Here is a 21627-nt window from a genome sequence, read left to right on the forward strand (position 1 = left end):
GAGCGCTGGAACGGGTACATGCGCTCTAATGGGGTCATTTCATCTCTAAGAACACATTGTTACCGTCTGAGACCTGGACATAATTGAAAATTCTTTTCTAACAGGTGCAACGTATAAAAAAATGTATTATAAGCGAATAGGTAACGAATAGGTAACGAATAGGTAACAAATAGGTAACAGGGTATTAACCGAGCGCTGGAACGGGTACATGCGCGCTAATAGGGTCATTTCATCTCTAAGAACACATTCTTACCACCAGAGACCTGAACACAATTAAAAAACGATTTATTTCAAGGTGCACCGTATACCCCGCGCATTAAAAGCGAATAGGTAATGAATAGGTAACAGGTTATTTACCGAGCGCTGGAACGGGACATGCGCTCTAATGGGGTCATTTTATCTCTAAGAACACATTGTTACCGTCTGAGACCTGGACATAATTGAAAATCCTTTTCTAACAGGTGCAACGTATAAAAAAATGTATTATAAGCGAATAGGTAACGAATAGGTAACGAATAGGTAACAGGGTATTAACCGTGCGCTGGAACGGGTACATGCGCGCTAATAGGGTAATTTCATCTCTAAGAACACATTCTTACCACCAGAGACCTGAACACAATTAAAAAACGATTTATTTCAAGGTGCACCGTATACCCCGCGCATTAAAAGCGAATAAGTAACGAATAGGTAACAGGTTATTTACCGAGCGCTGGAACGGGTACATGCGCTCTAATGTGGTCATTTCATCTCTAAGAACACATTGTTACCATCAGAGATATGAATTTAATTGAAAATCCTTTTCTAAAAGGTGCAACGTACAACAAACGTACTATAAGTGAATAGGTAACGAATAGGTAACGAATAGGTAACAGGGTATTAACCGATCGCTGGAACGAGTACATATGCGCTTATAGGGGTATTTCATCTATAAGAACACATTATTACCACCAGAGATCTGAACACAATTGGAAATCCTTTTCTAAAAGGTGCAACGTACAACAAACTTTTTAAAAGCGAATTAGTAACGAATATTTAACAGGGTATTATCCGACCGCTGGAACGGATACAAATGCACTTATAGAGTTATATCACCTCTAAGAGCCCAAATCTTCCACCAGAGACAACAAAACAATTGAAAATCATGTTTTAAAAGGTGCAACGTAAGATACACGTATTATAAGCGAATTATAAGCGAGTGATGGAACGAATTAAACAAGGTAATAGCATGCTCCGAAACGATGTACACCCTGCTTACATGTTTAACTCTACCACATTATGTAAGTATGTGCCTGTCCCTAGACAAGAGCCTGAAATTTAGTAGTTATCGTTTGTTTTTGTGTTACATATTTCCGTTTATTTTTTTGTATATGAAATACGGCCATCAGTTTTGTTGTTTGAATTGTATGAGGTTGTCATGTCTCGGCCTTTTATAGGTGACTACACGGTTTGGGCTATGCTCATTGTTGAAGGCCGTACAGTGAAATATAGTTGATAATTTCTGTGTCATTTTGGTCTAATGTGGAGTGTTGTCTCATTGGTAATCATACCACATCTTCGTTTTTACGCAAGCGCTAACACGGTGATTTCATCCCGTCGAACCAAGATCCATCTTCAAACATACGGACATAAAACAGTTAAAAGGTAGAACGTATAAAAAACAAGTAAGGAACAAATGCGTATCGAACATGAAGTAAAAGGATCGGTTGAGCACAAACACATATAAATAGGTCATAAAAAGATCATTTTACCTCAACCAATTCAGAACTATTACCATATGTAAGACTATTAACAACTAGATTTGTAATTGCTAGCAATAACGGAAGGCACCCCTTCCCCCTATTACCAGGTGAGCGACAGCCATTTTGACAATTCCAAAGTCAAAGAGAGCATCTACAGATGTCTAGTAACATTTTTGCAAAGTTTCATTAAGTTTGAACATTTTGAATTTTTGATATTTTTGCTGTTTCCATGGTTACGGCGGCCATTTTGAAAATTCTAACTTCAAAATCCAACTCTGCCTATGCCAGTTACCATTCCTGTAAAGTTTCATCCAGTTTGCGGAAAATTCTTATTTTTGAAATTTTTGACCTTTTTGCATTGTTTCCATGGTAACAAGACCTATTTTGGAAATTCCAACTCCAATGTTGCTCATCATTACTGTGAAGTTTCATGAAGTTTTGAGCCTTTTGAGAATTTTGAAAATTTTGGTGTAGTTTCCATGGCAACATAGTAGTTCCAATGATCGCCAAAATCATCCAACACCTGTATATAGTGGGCACCTACATTGTTTTAAAATATGATGATTCTGAGTTGAAGCATATCCAAACAGTTCACCAAAAACCAAAAGCTCATTTTTTTCACAATTGTGCCGTTTCCATGGTAACGGCAGCCATATTAAACTATTCCATGCCATAATTAAAAAGGGGGAAGGATATTAAAAATCAAATAAGTAACGAATAGGTAACGAATAGGGAATAGGGAATAGGTAACGAATAGGTAACGAATAGGGAATAGGGAATAGGTAACGAATAGGCAACGAATAGGGAATAGGGAATAGGTAACGAATAGGGAATAGGGAATAGGTAACGAATAGGTAACGAATAGGGAATAGGGAATAGGTAACGAATAGGCAACGAATAGGGAATAGGGAATAGGTAACGAATAGGGAATAGGGAATAGGTAACCAACTTGACGCCCATCATTTAAACCGTTTATATTAGAAGCAATGAGTAGTAGCTAACTAGCTTAATAGTTGAATAGCAATATTGTTTTCAAGAAGGTTTGACCCTCCCCCTTTTCACTGAGAAATGTCAATATCTAGTGTTTTGCTCGTGTGTACTAAAAATAGTAATTCATGATTTTCTTAATACATGTACATGTTTGTTTTCTGTTTATTTGCATATGATATCTACTGACCCGGGTCAAATCATTGGATAAAAGCACATGTGATGATGTATCTCACTTTACTCGTGTGAAGTGTGTTATCTCCCTTGATTGTCAGTTATTCCTGTAGACCAGAGTGATAATTACATAACCAAGACTATATTGTGTCATGTTTACTTACAATTTAATAATATTACATGTAAGTTATTTCTTGCCTTTTTCAATTAAATAAACAATTCCTTTCGGATCTCTCGTGGGTAAACAAAGTTATGATTGTGCCTAAAAAAAGTGTTCAGCCCCGTGCCAGTAATGCATTTTAAAAGCGAAAATTTCATTGCCTTTTGGCTGATCTTTATCAATAATATTTTAATATCTTAAACTGTTTATGATAACTAGGTATAAATAAAAAAATACTAACCACTAACCATCATTTTCACAATTTTCTGTGGTGTACAAGGTGAAATCATCTTAAGATATCTCTGGATTTTTTGTTAGAAGATGGGGCAATATGCGCAATTGTTTCTACATAGGCGGTAATGGTAACGTTTTCTTCTGTTGCTCAGCCCATATCATAAACTTGTATATGTATGATGGCTTGTTTCGAAGCTGAGACATTTTTACATATGTGGTTAAATTTTCGGGGTACAAAGTGTGATTCATTTTTCCGTAAATTAGCAAACCCCGAGTATCCTTTTGCGATGTGGCTCCTCATGGTAAAAAATCCCATTTTTGACACAATAAGTTCTTTAAAAATTTAATACTTTGAACACATTTAATGGCTCCATAGTTTTTACACATTTATTCTGTGTTCCCTTACTTTCTAAATTAACACAAATGGTTCAGCTCAGTCATTTGTTATATCATAGAAATGTGTCAAATATCACTACACAGAGATTTTTTGTTTACACGTGACTTTTGAGTTCCTCATTTCAAGGCGCATTAGGGATACTGTCCCATATGCGTTTGGTGACACTGATTAGTGATTAGAATTCTATAAGTGTTATAACGGCAATCATTCTATCACACACATCTTCAAATAGACTGTCCTTATGCAAATTAAAACATAAGCTCCGCCTATCAGTTGAAATAACATTGGTAATACAAACATGAAATTGGTTTACAGTAACAGTCTTCATGATAGACTTTTCAATCTCTGGCCTGGAGCTCATTTTGGAAAATTTTACGTAGATTTTGTTGGCTTGTTTAGATGACTTTTACAAGCACTAATAGAATTTTACAAGCCTTGGCTGCTGGGCCTGTGCTTCAGCATGAAGACTGTAGAAAGAAGAACCAACATCATGTCAGTAATAATCTTGGTCAGAAGCTGATAACATTTTTGCTAGAAAATACAACTAAAAGAAATAATGTGATGGACAGGGTTTCTGCTTGCGGTCGCCATTTACGCATTTTGCAAAATAATTATATTTGTGGCGATTAAAATTCATCATTTGCGAAAGAAATATACATAATGATTTTATTTCGTCCATCTTCTTTATTTATTTTTTTTCATGTTTCTTAGACTTTGCCTGATCAGACAATACTCGGAAGTCACCTTGAACTCGTTAAGATTTTGACAGGAAATCAATACTCATCTGATTGTATTTTATGGCTGTAGATACAGTATCAAAGGACTAATTAATAAAGGTGTTGATTGTATTGTTTAAATTTTTAAATGATATGGTTAAATGGTGTTTATCACATGTCACATAAAGAATTTATAAACAACTTGACGCACAAATTTGATTCAAACAAGGCTGTTGTTGTTCTAGACTTGTTCAAAAGTAAGAAAAATCTCTGCCTTTGTCATTATCCTTCAACAGGAAGGGAAATATTTATATCCGATTCACTAATTGAAGGTGAATCTTGTGTTCCTAGAGGTCAAAATGATGATTTCTATATTTGCATATATATACTATGTATTGCTATTTTTATGCCCCACCTACGATAGTAGAGGGGCATTATGTTTTCTGGTCTGTACGTCCGTTCGTTCGTTCGTCCGTCTGTGCGTCCGTTCATTTCAGGTTAAAGTTTTTGGTCAAGGTAGTTTTTGATGAAGTTGAAGTCCAATCAACTTCAAACTTTGTACACATGTTCCCCATGATATGATCTTTCTAATTATAATGCCAAATTATAGTTTTGACCCCAATTTCATGGTCCACTGAACATAGAAAATGATAGTGCGAAATTCAGGTTAAAGTTTTTGGTCAAGGTAGTTTTTGATGAAGTTAAAGTTACATCAACTTGAAACTTAGTACACATGTTCCCTATGATATGATATTTCAATTTTTATTCAAAATTAAAGTTTTTACCCAATTTCACGGTCCACTGAACATAGAAAATGATAGTGCGAGTGGGGCATCCGTGTACTATGGACACATTCTTGTTACAGTATCTTTTAAAAAGTAAATGTTAATTATTTCATCATTATGATGTAGACTAAAATATAAGTTTGAGACTCATTTTATTGTTGTTTTTCTTTTTTGGAGGGGGATAGAAAGAAGGAAAGTTTTAAACGAAAAATATATTAATGTTACTTGGCGAAAAAAAATATAAAGTGGCAAAAAATAGATTGTTTTGGTGAAAGAGGTGGCGAAAAAAATAATTGACCCAGGGGAAACCCTGATGATTGATAAAGCAACTGATTTGTTCTCCTCAAATATTTATATACTTATGTTTATTTTATTTTTCATGTTTCAGTTCAAGAAATCATATTCAATGCTACAGACAGAAAAAGACTTGAAAATGAGAATGGAAACACTTTCTAATGAAAAAGCTGAGAGATTCAGAAAATTCAACCATTTCAAAGACCAAGATCAGCACCTCTGTGATATAATGTGTTTAACGCCATATTACATTCCTTCAGGGAGTACTCCTACTTTAGAACAGCTCCAAGCTTTGGAAAATCATGTTGCTTCATTAAAAATAGAAAAGGTAAAATAAATTGAACTATAATCTTTTATCAGCTGTAGTTTACGGACTTATGTTTTGGTGTTCTCATTATACAGTACTCCACCTAATTGGTTATTGGCTAAACAAATATATCGGCTATTTTAATATTATTTCAAAACACCAAACCCGTCCCGATATGTTTAATGTTAATTTTATCTGGTATTCTAATATGACATCCTTATTACGCTTTGTAAACAAAGCAATGTTCCAATGAGCACAAAATATGTTTGACACATGTGCACGAACTTACTGTTTCTATTACATTTATTTCCATCGTTATCCTTTAAAATATATACATTTAAGCAGCTGACATAAACTTTTATTATATATTTTTATGAAACAACATATATTTACCCAGCTCGTAGTTTTTAAACTTATCAAATATGACCGCCATGTTTTGTTTACAAAATGTGAGGAAGCCCCGAGAACCATGACCTAAATACAAACAATTTTCAGAAAACTTCAACTTAATGCAATAATATTTTAGAAATTGTGATTATATTAATTATTTCAAATTTGTTTATTTAAAGAAATAAAATACATATCAAATACGATTTTAGTTCAATTAATTTACCTGTGATTGATAAACGTAAATAATGGATAAAATTCGTTTTACAAATCAAATAAAGACACAAACTATGTAAGGCAGATATTTATTCACATAAATATTTCAGGGCATTAGATTTTTTATTTTTATTAAATATCATGAATATTGGATTTTAACAACTGAAAACAAATATGAGCACCATGTGACAAACAGCTGATATTTTTTTACAAAACATTGTGGTGATGACTGTCTGAATAAAATCACTCTAGCCCTTTAATACATAGAGCAGTGCACCAGTGGCCAGGGCTAAGTAATATCTAATAAGGTCTTCTCATTATTGTAGAATATTCAATGAACTCACATTTATCATCTATTTGAATATATCAGATAATCGAATATTTTATGCTGACATTTTGGGTATCCGATTGGCCGGAGTCTACTGTATACTGAATTATAAAAAGTATTGCTGAATATGCATTAAATATTTGCTATCTAACATTGCAAGCAACAATCATCACATGAATTTTTCATTTTATTTTCAGGATAAAAGATTCCATGAATTTGTGAATTCAAAAAAAGAAATTATAAAGCTATTCTCAGAAATGGAAAAATCTCCAGAAACAGAATTTGCTCGAGATGTTGTTTGTGAATCAGATTCCACATTCCAGCTCTCCACAGAAAATATGAAAGCTTTAAAAGTTTTAAAAGTAGAGGTATGTAATTGAACAGTTCAACTATAAATGGAGCTGTTAGTAAAAAAAAATGTGAAAGGTAAAAAAAAAAGATGAAGATGGGATATACAAGAAATCAACTGTTTTCAAGTGATGATTATTCAAATTTTTTAGATCTCAAAAAATAAAAATTAGTGAAACTTTGTTTTTATATGACAACATGAATATCGTTATGAATAGTTGAATATATTCATTTTGCATTATCCTCAGAATGAATAATTCTCTTTCAACAGTTGTTGACTGAGACATACATACCTGTTTTACTGAAAATTACTGAAAGCTAGTTCTAGAAAATAACAACTGATTAAAATAAATTAATGTATCTGAGACAAATGCATGCTTTGATACAACATTAAAAAAAGTACCTGCTAACCTTTGTTTATCTGTTATGCTGGCAGCAAACCTTGTTTGCAAAGCCTTTTTGTAAGCTTTAACATATGACACAAACTGCTTTAGTGGATCATTATTTTATCAATCATTTTAATTTCTAATAGTAATTATCTAGTTATTTGTTAAATTTTGTTTCTTGTATTTATTTGTTATTAAAATTATGTTTGTAAGAACTTTCTTCTGATGTCATGTCTTTTTTTCATTTTTCAGTTAGAGGAGGAGAAAGAAGAAATGAAAATGAAAGTAGATCAATTATGGAACAAATTACATGTATTATGGGACAGACTAGATATAGGGGAAAGTGAAAGAGCCAATTTTTCTAAAGGAAAAACTAGTGTTAAAGAACCTGTTGTTAAAGCTGTAAGTATTCATTTTTGAATTTGTGTGATTTGTATTTTAAGCGAAACATTCAAAATAGAAAAATGTGTAAGTCATTTTTGATGATGGAGGGGAATTAGAAAACATGCTTTTTTGTCTTGACATGTAAGGAAAGGTGTGGCAAAGAAGACAAGTAAACATATGTGTATTTCAACAGGGCTCACACTATTTGGAATGGAGATGTAACCTCTTTTTAAACATGTAAAGGAGAAGTTGTTGATTGTTCACAATGCTTCTTTGCATGTTTATTAAAATATGATCATCAATTTGCCTTTTGTTTCAGACTAGCTCTGTGTGATCTAAAGCTTATGTTTTATTTTGTGCCTTATGCAATCGTCAGGCACATGTACCTTGTAAATGTAAACATTCTTGCTGGGTTTAAAATATACTTTTTTCTAAGTAAAATGACACTTAATTTAATTTCATAATAGCTAGAAGATATACTGATACATGTCTACACATGGACACCAATTTTTAACCGGATTTTTGTGTCAAAAATGTCGGTTATTGATTTGGGGATGTATGGCGGGCGGGCGGGCGGCAACCAAATGTTGTCCGTGCATTTACTCATGAAGCGTTCAACCAAACCTTTTAAAATTTTAATATGTTGTTACTGACAACAAAATGGAGGTCAAGTTCAATAATGACGATTTTGACTTTTACCGTTCAGGAGTAACGGTTCTTGAAAGTTTAAAAAATGTTGTGTCCGTGCATTTACTCATAAACCTTTCAACCAAACCTTTTAAAATTTTAATATGTTGTTACTGACAACATAACGGAGGTCAAGTTCAATAATGACTATTTTTACTTTTACCGTTCAGGAGTTACGGTTCTTGAAAGTTTAAAAAATGTCGTGTCCGTGCATTTACTCATGAACCAGTCAACCAAACCTTTTAAAATTTTAATATGTTGTTACTGACAACAAAATGGAGGTCAAGTTCAATAATGACGATTTTGACTTTTATTTTAAATATTTTCAAAATCCTAGGTAGGTGGACTTAGTAATTTTTTCTTACTTTATGCATTAAGGGCACACAGTTTGTCCTGCTAGAGGGTCATTTTCTATCTAGTTTATATGTTGTTATTGTTGACAACATGGAAGTCAAGTTTGATATTGATAATCATAAATTTTACCTATTAGGAGTTTTGGTCCTTGTAATATTGATAAATGCCAGAACACAAATAAATGTTAAAGAATCCGGTTTACTGTCATTTTGACAGCTCTTGTTGTCTATTACAATAGGCTGTGTTATGTTTAATATATGTTCTATCCAATTGCCAGATTTTTTTCTATATGTCTTAAAGTGACAAGAAAAATGTCTCAGGCTTTGCTTTTCAATAATGATTAAAAATATATATTGAAAGTAAAAAAAAATGTCTTTTTTTTCAGTTGAAAGAAGAAATTAGTCGGTGTGAGAAATTGAAGTTTCAAAATATACAAAGATTTGTAGAAGGCTTGAGAAAAGAACTAACAGAATGGTGGGACAAATGTTACTATAGTCAACAACAAAAGAGGGCTTTCACTGCTTTCAAATCAGGTTTGTTTGTCTGACAGGATTTCTTAGAACTTGTGAAATTCAACAATAATATGTAGTCCTTATTTCGCTTTGTGAACAAAGCTGTGATCATATCAGCACAAAATATGTTTGACACATTTGCACAAACATACTTTATACATTCTCGCAAATTTTTATTTTTATCCTAATAAAATATATATATTCAAGATGCTTACATAAATATTTATCTTCCTTTTAGTTGTTAAACTTAAGCTGTAGTTTACACATGTTGAGCAGGATCTGCTTATCCTTCCAGAGCACCTGAGATCACCCCTAGTTTTTGGTGGGATTCATGTTGCTTATTCTTTAGTTTTCTATGTTGTGTCATGTGTACCATTGTTTGTCTGTTTGTCTTTTTCATTTTTAGCCATGGCGTTGTCAGTTTATTTTCGATTAATGACTTTGACTGTCCCTCTGGTATCTTTTGTCCCTCTTTTACATACTTGATGTGGAGGGAATGGGGACAATCACACATTCCTTAGGTATTTTAGTATGCCTCAACCTATAAAAAAATTGTATTTGTCCTATTAGAATCAAAATAATTCCTTCATGTCGTACTCTATGCTCATTTTAATTTTTAAAATGGTTTAGCTTTATGTTTGTTGATGTTTTATACTGAGCGTTCAATAAAGCATTATTGATCTTACTTTTTCATATATGGTAATTAGGTTACTTTTTAGACGTAAGTGAGAAGGGAAAAGTATTCTCATTTTTTGTAACACAATGAATATAAATATAATATTTGAATTTTACAGAAAATTTCACAGAGGAATTGTTACAGCTACATGATGAAGAAGTCTTAAGAATGAAAACATACTATGAAAAACATCATGAATTGTTTAAAGATATAAGTAAATGGGCTGATTTATTCAAGAAGATGTTAGAACATGAGGTAAATATTTAAATAAGTCAATAAAGTGTCATTATTGTCTCTTTTGACTTGGAAAGAAGATTATTGCATTGTTATTTTATAACTCAGTGTACTTAATCATCTATCCTTGGTTTTAGTAAATTTTTAGAATATGTATATAAAATCTCTTCTTGAATAAGAAGAAATAGTGCCAGTAAATTATAAACTGCTCTAGTCAAATATGTTTTAATGTAGCAATATTGACATTGAAGTGATTTTTAACTGGGTTTTGTGCAGGAATATATATTCAGTTTATGAGTTATTAAAATGTTGAAGTATGACAGGCATGCAGATGGCTGCTTAGAGTTTTCATTCAACAATATGTGAACCCTTCAACAAATGCTTTTCAAATTTGAATGTTGATATTTATGACAATTTCATGTCTCTAAATAGGATTTGTTTTATGGTTCATTGGTCATCATGAAGTATTTGTGATGAGGTCTGTTTATCAGATATTTCTGTAACTTCATTAAAGGTTTTAATAATCAAACTAATATTTTCAAAAATATTGCATGGAAAACAAATTAATTGAAGAATTTTGTTAAGTTATATTTTAAAGCTGATCAACTACAAATTATAGAGAAAAAAGATCATTTTACATGTGAATTATGTCCACCTGAACTTTCAAGGATTAATAATAAAAAAATATTAAATAAAATGAAAACTAAGATTGTTAGCAAGTACTTACTGGAATGAAAATCCTAACATGAAAGGATCAAAGAATACCAGATCAGAATTTGGGAGTTTTTGTCGAGCCTGCAACTTTTGTTGCAGAAAGCTCGACATAGGGATAGTGATCCGGCGGCGGCGGCGGCGGCGGCGGTGTTAGCTAACTTCTTAAAAGCTTTATATTTTAGAAGGTGGAAGACCTGGATGCTTCATACTTTGTATATAGATGCCTCATGTTACGAAGTTTCCGTCAGTCACATGTCCAATGTCCTTGACCTCATTTTCATGGTTCAGTGACCACTTGAAAAAAAAGTTCAGATTTTTTGTAATGTTGAATTCTCTCTTATTATAAGTAATAGGATAACTATATTTGATATGTGCATACCTTGAAAGGTCCTCATGTCTGTCAGACAGTTTTGACTTGACCTCGACCTCATTTCATGGATCAGTGAACAAGGTTAAGTTTTGGTGGTCAAGTCCATATCTCAGATACTACAAGCAATAGGGCTAGTATATTCGGTGTATGGAAGGACTGTAAGGTGTACATGTCCAACTGGCAGGTGTCATCTGACCTTGACCTCATTTTCATGGTTCAGTGGTTATAGTTAAATTTTTGTGTTTTGGTCTGTTTTTCTCATACTATATGTAATAGGTCTACTATATTTGTTGTATGGAATGATTGTAAGGTGTACCTATCTAGCGGGCAGATGTCATGTGACCTTAACCTCATTTTCATGGTTCAGTGGTCAAAATTAAGTTTTTGAGTTTTGGTCTTTTTATCTAATACTATATGCCATAGGTCAACTATATTTGGTGTATTGTAGAGCCTGCAACTTTTGTTGCAGAAAGCCCGACATAGGGATAGTGATCCGGCGGCGGCGGCGGTGTTAGCTCACTTCTTAAAAGCTATATATTTTAGAAGGTGGAAGACCTGGATGCTTCATATTTTGTATATAGATGCCTCATGTTACGAAGTTTCCGTCAGTCACATGTCCATTGTCCTTGACCTCATTTTCATGGTTCAGTGACCACTTGAAAAAAAAGTTCAGATTTTTTGTAATGTTAAATTCTCTCTTACTGTAAGTAATAGGATAACTATATTTAGTATGTGCGTACCTTGCAAGGTCCTCATGCCCGTCAGATAGTTTTCACTTGACCTCGACCTCATTTCATGGATCAGTGAACAAGGTTAAGTTTTGGTGGTCAAGTCCATATCTCAGATACTATAAGCAATAGGTCTAGTATATTCGGTGTATGGAAAGACTGTAAGGTGTACATGTCCAACTGGCAGGTGTCATCTGACCTTGACCTCATTTTCATGGTTCAGTGGTTATAGTTAAGTTTTTGTGTTTTGGTCTGTTTTTCTCATACTTTATGCAATAGGTTTACTATATTTGTTGTATGGAATGATTGTAAGGTGTACATGTCTAGCGGGCAGATGTCATCTGACCTTGACCTCATTTTTATGGTTCAGTGGTTATAGTTAAGTTTTTGTGTTTTGGTCTGTTTTTCTCATACTTTATGCAATAGGTCAGGGGTTTCATTATCTTTCATGTTGACTGGTACTTTCCACGTTTCTAGGTGGTACTTTTCAATTTATTCCATGAATATCTTATATAAAAATTCCTACATTTAGGCGGTACTTGTCAATAGCATAGGAGGGTAAAAGTACCGGGTACCGCCTCCTAATGAATGGCCTGAATAGGTTTACTATATTTGTTGTATGGAATGATTGTAATGTGTACATGTCTAGCGGGCAGATGTCATCTGACCTTGACCTCATTTTCATGGTTCAGTGGTCAAAGTTAAGTTTTTGAGTTTTAGTCTTTTTATCTAATACTTTATGTCATAGGTCAACTATATTTGGTGTATTGAAATATTTTATGATCTATATGTCAGTCGTGCAGGTTTTATTTGACCATAACCTGGTTTTCACAGTTCATTGCTCAGTGTTAAGTTTTTGTGTCTTGGTCTATTTTCTTAAACTATAAGCAATAGGTCAACTATATTTGTTGTATGGAAGCATTGTTAGCTGTACATGTCTGTCTGGCATATGGTTCAACTGACCTTGACCTCATTTTCATGGTTCATGTTAAGTTTATGTGACAGTCGTAATAAAGCTTTATATTTAGGAGTATCAACATAATATCAATGATTAGTAAAGAAGGCGAGACATTTCAGTGTGTGCACTCTTGTTTTTCATTAAAGTACATTAGATAGTTTAGAATACATGTGACACATGCTTTTCAAGACATTCTTCTGTATTTTAAATTAAGGTGTTGTTCTTGCATCCCTAACCCAAAACACAATTGTTTATTTTTAGAGGAAAGCTAATGATCCAAACCGATTCAACAATAGAGGTGGAAAATTATTACTAGAGGAGAAAGAAAGGAAAAAAGTGCTTAAGGAGCTACCTAAGGTATGGTGTGTTATCAAATATTTCAAATATTGCTTTAAGAAATATGTGAAACTTCAATAAATATTTAGTATGTAGCTGTTTAGTAACTAATTACTGATCATAAGCCATGAAATATGTCATTAATATAGTTCAATCTTGTATATTTATAGGTTGAAGAGGATGTTAAGGCCCTGATAGCCGATTGGGAAAAACAACATGAGAAACCTTTCTTGGTGGATGGCAGACGATTTGTAGACTATATAGAGAAACAATGGGCAACACATCAAAGCAGTAAAATTATAGAGAAAGAAGAAAGGGTGCGTGATAAAAATGAGCATTTACTGTAAATAATAAATCTATTCATTTGATCTTACGTAATAAACAGCTTGTATCTTTAATACTAGACAATTGAAAGTTTTGATGTGCAGAAATTATACTAGCCATCAATATTTTGTAACTTGCGTTGGTAAATATTTTGTTTGCAGATTTGTTAAACACCAATTTTAGTATCTATACCCCCCAAAAAAAACGTTTCATTAAAAAAAATGTGTAGCCATGAAATTGAATCTTTTTGATTGTCCCTTAATTTTTTTACATGTATATTATTTTTGTTTTGCAGAACAAGGCCCGAGCAAAGTTAATGGAAGAGGAAATGATCTATGGCAGTAAGCCTACAACTCCAGCCAAGAGGCGATTTATTGGTACTCCTAGTAAAACACCAACTAATAAACAAAGAAGAGTAAGTGTAGATTGAGGGTTATAGTATATAGGATTTTTTCTTGCCAGATTTGCTTGAACTTAGTTTATAGTAAAATATGATTTAATTGTATGAACACTATTAAAACTTATTTATTTGAAAAGTGCATTCCCTTTATACACTCCAGTGTGTTTGTGAGGCATAGGTGTGACATGTAATAATGTTTTTGAAAGTTTCCTGTAAAAATTACAACTTAAAAAAAGGATGCCTGACAAAAATATACACAGATTTTCATCTACCTCTTAAATTATTTTTCTGTGCAGTGAACAAATTCAGTGTCTTTGCTGTCTGGTTGGAATAAATACTTGAATTTGCATGAATGTTTTTATTACAAATGTAAGCGAGTTAAACAAATATGACTGGCTGGTTAAACAAATTTTTGGAAACCCTGGTAAGACATTTGAATGATTTTAAATAAAGTAATATAAAAGGACTGTAATTGTCTGGAGACGGTGAATTTGGCAAGGAAATAGGGCTGGGATTGGTGGTATTACCAAATATTATTTTTTGGAATCACATTTAAGAAATATATATCTTATGATCACATTTATATACACACATTTGCACAATATAATCTTAAACTGTCCAGTAATATGTTTATATGAGAGCTGCTATATTTATATCAAAATAACATGAAGTGTTGAAGTGAGGAATAGTAAGTTTTTACTGCTATATTTAGATTGATTGTTAAAGTGAGACATACTAAGTTTTCTACTGCTATATTTATATTACAATAACATGAAGTGTTAAAGTGAGGAATAATAAGTTATATACTGCTATATTTAGATTGATTGTTGAAGTGAGGAATAATAAGTTTTCTCCTGCTATATTTAGATTGATTACAATAGTACTGGTAGCAGCAGTTGTAGTAGTGGGACATCATCGTTACGAGTCACTTTAAAGGTGAAGGTAAACAGGATCTTCTTCCATAGATCTTGTCTTTCCCTAACCTTTAGCCTTTGAATTATTGCCTGTTTCTATAATCCTGCAAACTTCTCTCACTTCTTATATATGGCTGTTCAATTAAAGAAAAACTTACAACATGCACCTTTTATCTATGTTTCTCTAGGTAATGTTTTTGAAAAGAGTTTGGAGAACTAAATCATTGGCCCACATTTTACACTGACGAAAATTCATTGGTCTTGGTTCTTTTTAAGATTTTAATTTGAACAGCTATAAACAAGCACTTTGTTATGTTTAACTGAAACCACAACTAATATAATGAAAGTTAATGTTGAACAAGGGTTGCCTTGCAGGAATCACCATCAAAAGTAACAGTTTGTTTAATTTAGTTAGGTTAGTGGTGTTAGGGTCATTAATTTGTTAAGTTGACTTTACACCCAGCATGATATTGGATTTTCATTTATTCTTCTATTTCAATATTAAATTGTATGTGTAAATATGCTTAGAACTGTTAATGTTTGTTCTTTGCATGGGGTTCTTTGAATTAAGGTAAATGTGCTCTCTGGAAAGACATTGTTGGTCTCTCGTGTGACAAATGTTGTGAAGCTTAAATCTGTACAAAACTATACTGATAAAGAAATTCAAGTACACATGTGAGTCATGACTAACGAAACATTTTTGAAATAACCATTGCTCTCCTTCACAACCTGGAAACTAATTGTTTATTTTTTCACTGAGTAAGTTGCTAAGTGTTCTTATTAAATTTATTCAAAATAAGTCCTTTATTTTGATAGACCAATAAAATTAGCATCAATGCATCTTATTTGTGTGTACCACCCCAAGGGTTGATTTGGGTATAACAAATGAAACTGGATATCACTTGTCAGATGATTGCTGAAGAGGTCTGTTTGGTAATGAAAGGTGTGTAAATACCCAGCCACATCTGTTGGAGGGAGACTACATAATAGCTTGATCTTTGCAAGAGGTCTTTAGGTGACCAATTGCAAGGCAAAATGTTTGCCCCCATACAACATGGGCAGTTCAAATTTGAAAAAAAAATGAAATCATTGTCCAGTAAGCTATTGGGGACTAGCTATATAGTTAATATGTGCAACATAGAAACATCCATGTACTATTTTAGTATTTATTAAGTTTGCCTACTTTATATTGGAATGAAGATCTCTTTTCTGTTACCACGCCTTAAAAGAAGGTTGTGCATGTACAATTTTCAAAATTACATATTACATATTACATTGCTTTTAACTTACCTAGTTATACATACCACATATCTGTTTGATTAAATATATGAATAAATAAGGAAGGGAAGATGTTATGTTGTGATATAAACCCGAAACTATTTCAAGAAAATCAGTAAATATTGTATATATATATATATGCCTCAAATTTAAGTCTTTGTTTTGTTCAAATGTTTTTTTCAGAATTAATCAGGTTGATATAAGACTTATTACCATTTTACCACATATTTACTCCCATTTCACATCTGAATGAAAAGTTTGTAATTCATGATATTTTGTTTGATTTCAGATGAATGACACAAACAAAACGCCAGCTTCATGTGGTAGATTACAACAGAACAGTGTGTTTGCATCTCCTCGTCCTCGCGTTCCAGCATCAGCCAGTAAAATTGTAAATATTTTAACCTGTATAATGTATTTGGGTCGCTCATGTTTAGTGGTATTATTTTTTAGATCCCATCCCACAAATGTCTTTTGTGCATTATATATATGCATATGATAAAGTCACAACAAAGATGAATCACAGTATTCGTGCTTCTTACTGCTGACGATGAGTCCCGGTTCAATAGGATCGGAATACCTCTATAACATTTCCCACTCAAATCATTGCAAACACAGGTAATCTTTCTTTGTTGAATACCTGGATGAAAGTGTGAACATGGTGCTTCCATTTGTTGAAAGCAGCGGCAAATGATACCAAAGGGACAGTCAAATTCATAGATTGAAAATAAACTGACAACGCCATGGTTTAAAAGGAAAAAAAAAAAAACAGACAAATAATAGAAATAATAGTACACAAGACACAACATAGAAAACTAAAGACTAAGGAACAAACCGTGTCAAAATCAGATGAAATTTACTAACTTTATTAGAATTTGAAATAAGGGAACATTATTTAAATACTATGGAATTTAGCCATATTAATATATATATTTACATAAAATGCGGTTTTATGTACAAAAAAACACTTGGAACGAACATCATTTATTTGATAATTAAAGGTATTGTCAAGATGATGTTGCATCAAAGCAAATTTTTATTGCTTAGAAAGATCATTGTGAATTACTGTGTAGTTCTGTCTCTAGTACATAAGTCATTCTATAAGTATGGGTATTTTGTACTTAATATTATTTTTGTGAAATTTAAACTTTACAGTCTGAATTTGAAAGCAGTGTTAGTTCAACATGCCTTGCTCATTTCACTGACAGTGGACCTAAACACATATTAAACATCACAATGATTCATATGAATTCTATGAAACTAATAAAAATGTCAGCCCTAAAAAAAAAAGTGATATTTTATCATTTTTCTGTTTCAAACATGGTTTTTGATCAACATATATTGAATGTGTACATAGATTTTGACTTTTTTCAGCTTGCTTCGAGTAGAAGGCGATCAGGGAGAATCGCTCGTAAAGTGTTAGGTGAGAAAGTGAACTTTGGAAATAGTCATATGACAACTCATTATACAACTTCAACCAATCAAAATGATACATTTAGTCAAACAACCTTGGGAAGCTGTGTGCAAAGTGGTGGAGTATGTAATGCATCAACGATGGAATCATATCATGAATTTGAGGTTAGTAAGGATTCAGATCTTACAGCATTCTTCCTACTTTTAAAGAACAACTATGCAATTTTGTAATCTTATATAAGCTCCACCTTAATAAGATATATATCTTTATCCCTTTTGTTTCCACTGTTACATACAGCAACATGTCACTTCAAACAGGACAAGGTTGGCTTTAAAAAAAATATCAATCTGATAGATCATTACCAACTCTAGAAAACCTAGTAACAACACAGTACCAGATTATTTAACTACAAACTTTTTGAATAAAAAAAATACAAAATAGTTCATCATGTATCAAGTGTTTAAAGGGGGCCTCAGTGATTCTACTACATTAATCACTAGCCAGTCAAAACAGGTTGTGAGTTCGAACCCCGCCCGTTTGGGTGCACTCAACTCCAATGGTAATTGTATTGGATTGTCAGTTTTCCTTTCCAAGGTTGGTGATATTTTCTGGGAACTCCAGCTTTCTCCACCAATAGATGAATAATCAATCATTCAAACAAGTCAAGTTTAAACAGTGATATTAACACAAATACACCCTGTTACCTGCAATTTAAATGATAAATGTGACCTATTATGATCTGAGTCAACCCAATTTCGGGTTCTTCCTTTTTCATTACTTATATTTGATATTTGGAATGAAGGAGGTTTTATTTTAGAAATTTTTTAATATGTTAAGATTGGTTATTTTTCTTTTTCAGAAAGCTGTACATCATAACTCCAAGGCTAACTGTAGAAGTAGTATCATACCTAAAAGTCCTGGGAAGTTATAGTGCCTAGACAATTTGTACAGAGAATTGTGTATACACTTATGTACATAATGTATCTATACTATCTTATCTGTATATACACTAACACATATACACATATATACAATGTACATCACAAAGGGCATTTATATGTATTATCACAGTCAGACTGATTTGATTCCAGTAATTTTTATATTGTGATGCATTAAAAAACAAGATTCATAAACTGAACATAAATGTAAATCTTTGTTATCATAAAATATATACATGTCATATTTTTTAAATTTTGCAAATGTAAAAACACAATAGAATACACTATGAAAAATACAGGTAAAAGTACCTGAAGCTTAAGAAGTTGATTGGGTTCTGTCTCATTGACATATACCCAGTCCCTACATCTTGATCCAATTTTAAGGGAACATGAATGAAATCTTGCCATTATTTTGATATTTTTGCTTTATAAATTCCATTACAAAATAATGATTTTTTTTATTTCCGTATTTTGGCAGTTCATTCAAAATGAGGAATAATACATGTTTATTGACTTGACTGTACATTTTGGGTTTGAAATTGATGCCCTATTTTATATTTATTATTGCAGTAAGGATTGTCTGTTGAGAGAGGAAAATAGTTTTCCTTTTTTTAAATATTTTTGTGTACTCTTTTATACTTGATAATGATATGCAAGATTGTATATGTATAAATGTAAGTTTCTCTATTTAATGTAGATATAGATAGAATAAACAGAGAATGTATATGAGATAACATTGATTGCAATGCTTGGTGATATTTTATCTGTTTTATAGAAAGTCTGTTTTATTCTTGTTTCAACTAGAATCTCTTGCTCTGTAAATAGTCACTGTACATTTAGTCTGTCACTCCAATCTATCTTTAGCTCTAACTTTTAGCCTTTTTATTTTTGTTTTATTGCAACAAGGTGGGTTTTTTTTTCAAGAAAAGTGACTTGAATTGTTTTCTTAATAAATTGTGTATAGAATTTTAATGAATGTTTTAAAGTTGCAAAAATTTGAGCTGTTCCATTATTGACACATGTTTTATAAAGAATAGATACAAACCTTTGTTGAAATAACTTTTAATAGTTACTATACAATAAAGTCATTTAGACTACAAATTAAAAGTATTTACCATGTTTACCTTTATTGTGTTAAATTCAGGACAACAACAAACTATTGAATGACATAAAGTGGGAGTGTTATCTGAGTTTGAACAGAGTCTAAAAATGTGGACCTTATTGGTTCATTGGTAATGTAGTTTTGTATCCTTTTATATTTATCACTGTATGAATTTGTTTTAACTGTTGATGAGACAACAGCATCTTTTTGGTATATTTTCAAATTAAATCAAACTTATTTCTGATTTTCCATTGAATTAATTTTTCTGTTTTGAGAGTCATTGAATTGTGTATATTAGCAGATGGCTCATTTCAATAGATTTAAAATTGCAAACAGCTGGTCATTGCAGATAATTGATTTTATATTTACAACCCATTCTTTACCCTTCCCATTAGACCAGTAATCAAGGTTTTAATTCTAAATGTCTTACAATTCTGTAGATTTATAAGTATAACTACCAGTAAACTAAATGTGAACCCATTATTTTTATCCACCATTGATAAAAAGTTATTTTATAATATAGTTATTTCTACATTTATTATGTTTTTTTTTCTTTATTGCAAATTATATGAAAGTCTTATTATATCTACTTTAAATGTGTTTATAAACAGTTTTGATTTGTGAATTGATTTGGCTTGTTTTAAGGTAAGACTTCAATCTACATTTTTTATCATTTGAGAAATTGTATTAATCAATAAACATTCACATTTTCTGAAAATGTAAAATATAAAACGAGATTCAGAAATGGGTAAGGAAGAAATATCTCTGACTGTTACAGGATAATTACCACAATTGGGACTGCCATGTTACAATTGCTATGGGTTGTGATATCTATGTATGCTTTTAATGTATACGCTTTTTAAGTATAGAGCTCTAGTGACATCCAAATTTATTTTTTGTCAAAAAGTAAATAAACATAAAATACACTTCCTGTGTTAATGTTTTTTTTAGCAACACATGTACTTAATATTTCTTACCATGTGTGTTTCAAATTGTCACTATATATGGCAAGATCTCCATTTAACTGAATTTCCTGTATTTTCATGGCTGTATTACCAATGAAAGGCAAATGTTTTAAACTTGAATCTCGCTTTTTCATTATAGTTCTTCAATATAACTTTTGACTCTGCAATTTTTTTAGAAATTTCAAATACAATTCATTGAACCCCAAAATCTACTTTTGTTTCATAACAATTTGAATGATTGAAGAATTCAATAGAAGTTTCAGAGACCATTGATTCATATTATACTTTCTCCTTTTCCTTTGTTTACAAATGTTGTTTTCATACTATTAAGGGTGCATTTGACCCTTTTCTCTGGTGTAAATGATACCTTTATTTTAGAAAATGTAATAATTTGATTTGTAAATGTGTCCTTCACTGTCACCTCTGACAGGAGAAGAATTTTATTGAAAAAACAAAATGGGTAGAAAGATTAAATTCTTTTTGAAGACACAAGGTTTCTGTGAATTAATTTGTTCACATATTTGGTATTTTATGTATTTATCATGAACAGAAAATGTTTTATTTTTGGAAATTTATGTTCTCTATGAGTTCATCTAATAAAAGATAAATAATGTGCAATATTATACTTTGTGTTGTTTTATTCATATTAAACTCTTGCCAATGAAATTTAATTGTTTTCATAATAACTTGCATGGAACTGAGGGGTTATTTAAGCCCTTTATATAAACATGAAGTTAATGGCCAATATCTTGGATTTTTATGAAATTTTTAATGCAGCAGAGCTATAGCACGTGGAAATGCATATGAAAAATAACAATTGATGAAATAAATAAAATTCAGAAAATAGATGTGTTAATGTATAGAATTCCAATGTATCACTA

General features: G+C 31.8%; 1 protein-coding gene across 3 annotated transcripts in view; it reads left to right on the forward strand.

Annotated features, from left to right (window-relative positions):
* Positions 1-21369, forward strand: part of LOC143073358 (protein regulator of cytokinesis 1-like) — a 36609-nt gene extending 15240 nt beyond the window's left edge. The window contains exons 3-14 of one of the 3 annotated variants that reach the window (XM_076248833.1): positions 5581-5814; positions 6922-7092; positions 7711-7860; positions 9269-9416; positions 10190-10326; positions 13337-13432; positions 13582-13728; positions 14031-14150; positions 15003-15077; positions 16617-16718; positions 17702-17905; positions 18601-21369. In XM_076248833.1, the coding sequence (XP_076104948.1) occupies positions 5581-5814; positions 6922-7092; positions 7711-7860; positions 9269-9416; positions 10190-10326; positions 13337-13432; positions 13582-13728; positions 14031-14150; positions 15003-15077; positions 16617-16718; positions 17702-17905; positions 18601-18672 (1656 nt within the window). In that variant the 3' untranslated portion in view covers positions 18673-21369. The remainder of the gene's footprint in view (positions 1-5580; positions 5815-6921; positions 7093-7710; positions 7861-9268; positions 9417-10189; positions 10327-13336; positions 13433-13581; positions 13729-14030; positions 14151-15002; positions 15078-16616; positions 16719-17701; positions 17906-18600) is intronic. The other 2 variants (XM_076248834.1, XM_076248835.1) reach the window with 2 other exon arrangements.
* Positions 21370-21627: the final 258 nt, after the last annotated feature.

The sequence above is a fragment of the Mytilus galloprovincialis genome, chromosome 4, assembly GCF_965363235.1.
Source record: "Mytilus galloprovincialis chromosome 4, xbMytGall1.hap1.1, whole genome shotgun sequence".
NCBI lineage: Eukaryota > Metazoa > Mollusca > Bivalvia > Mytilida > Mytilidae > Mytilus > Mytilus galloprovincialis.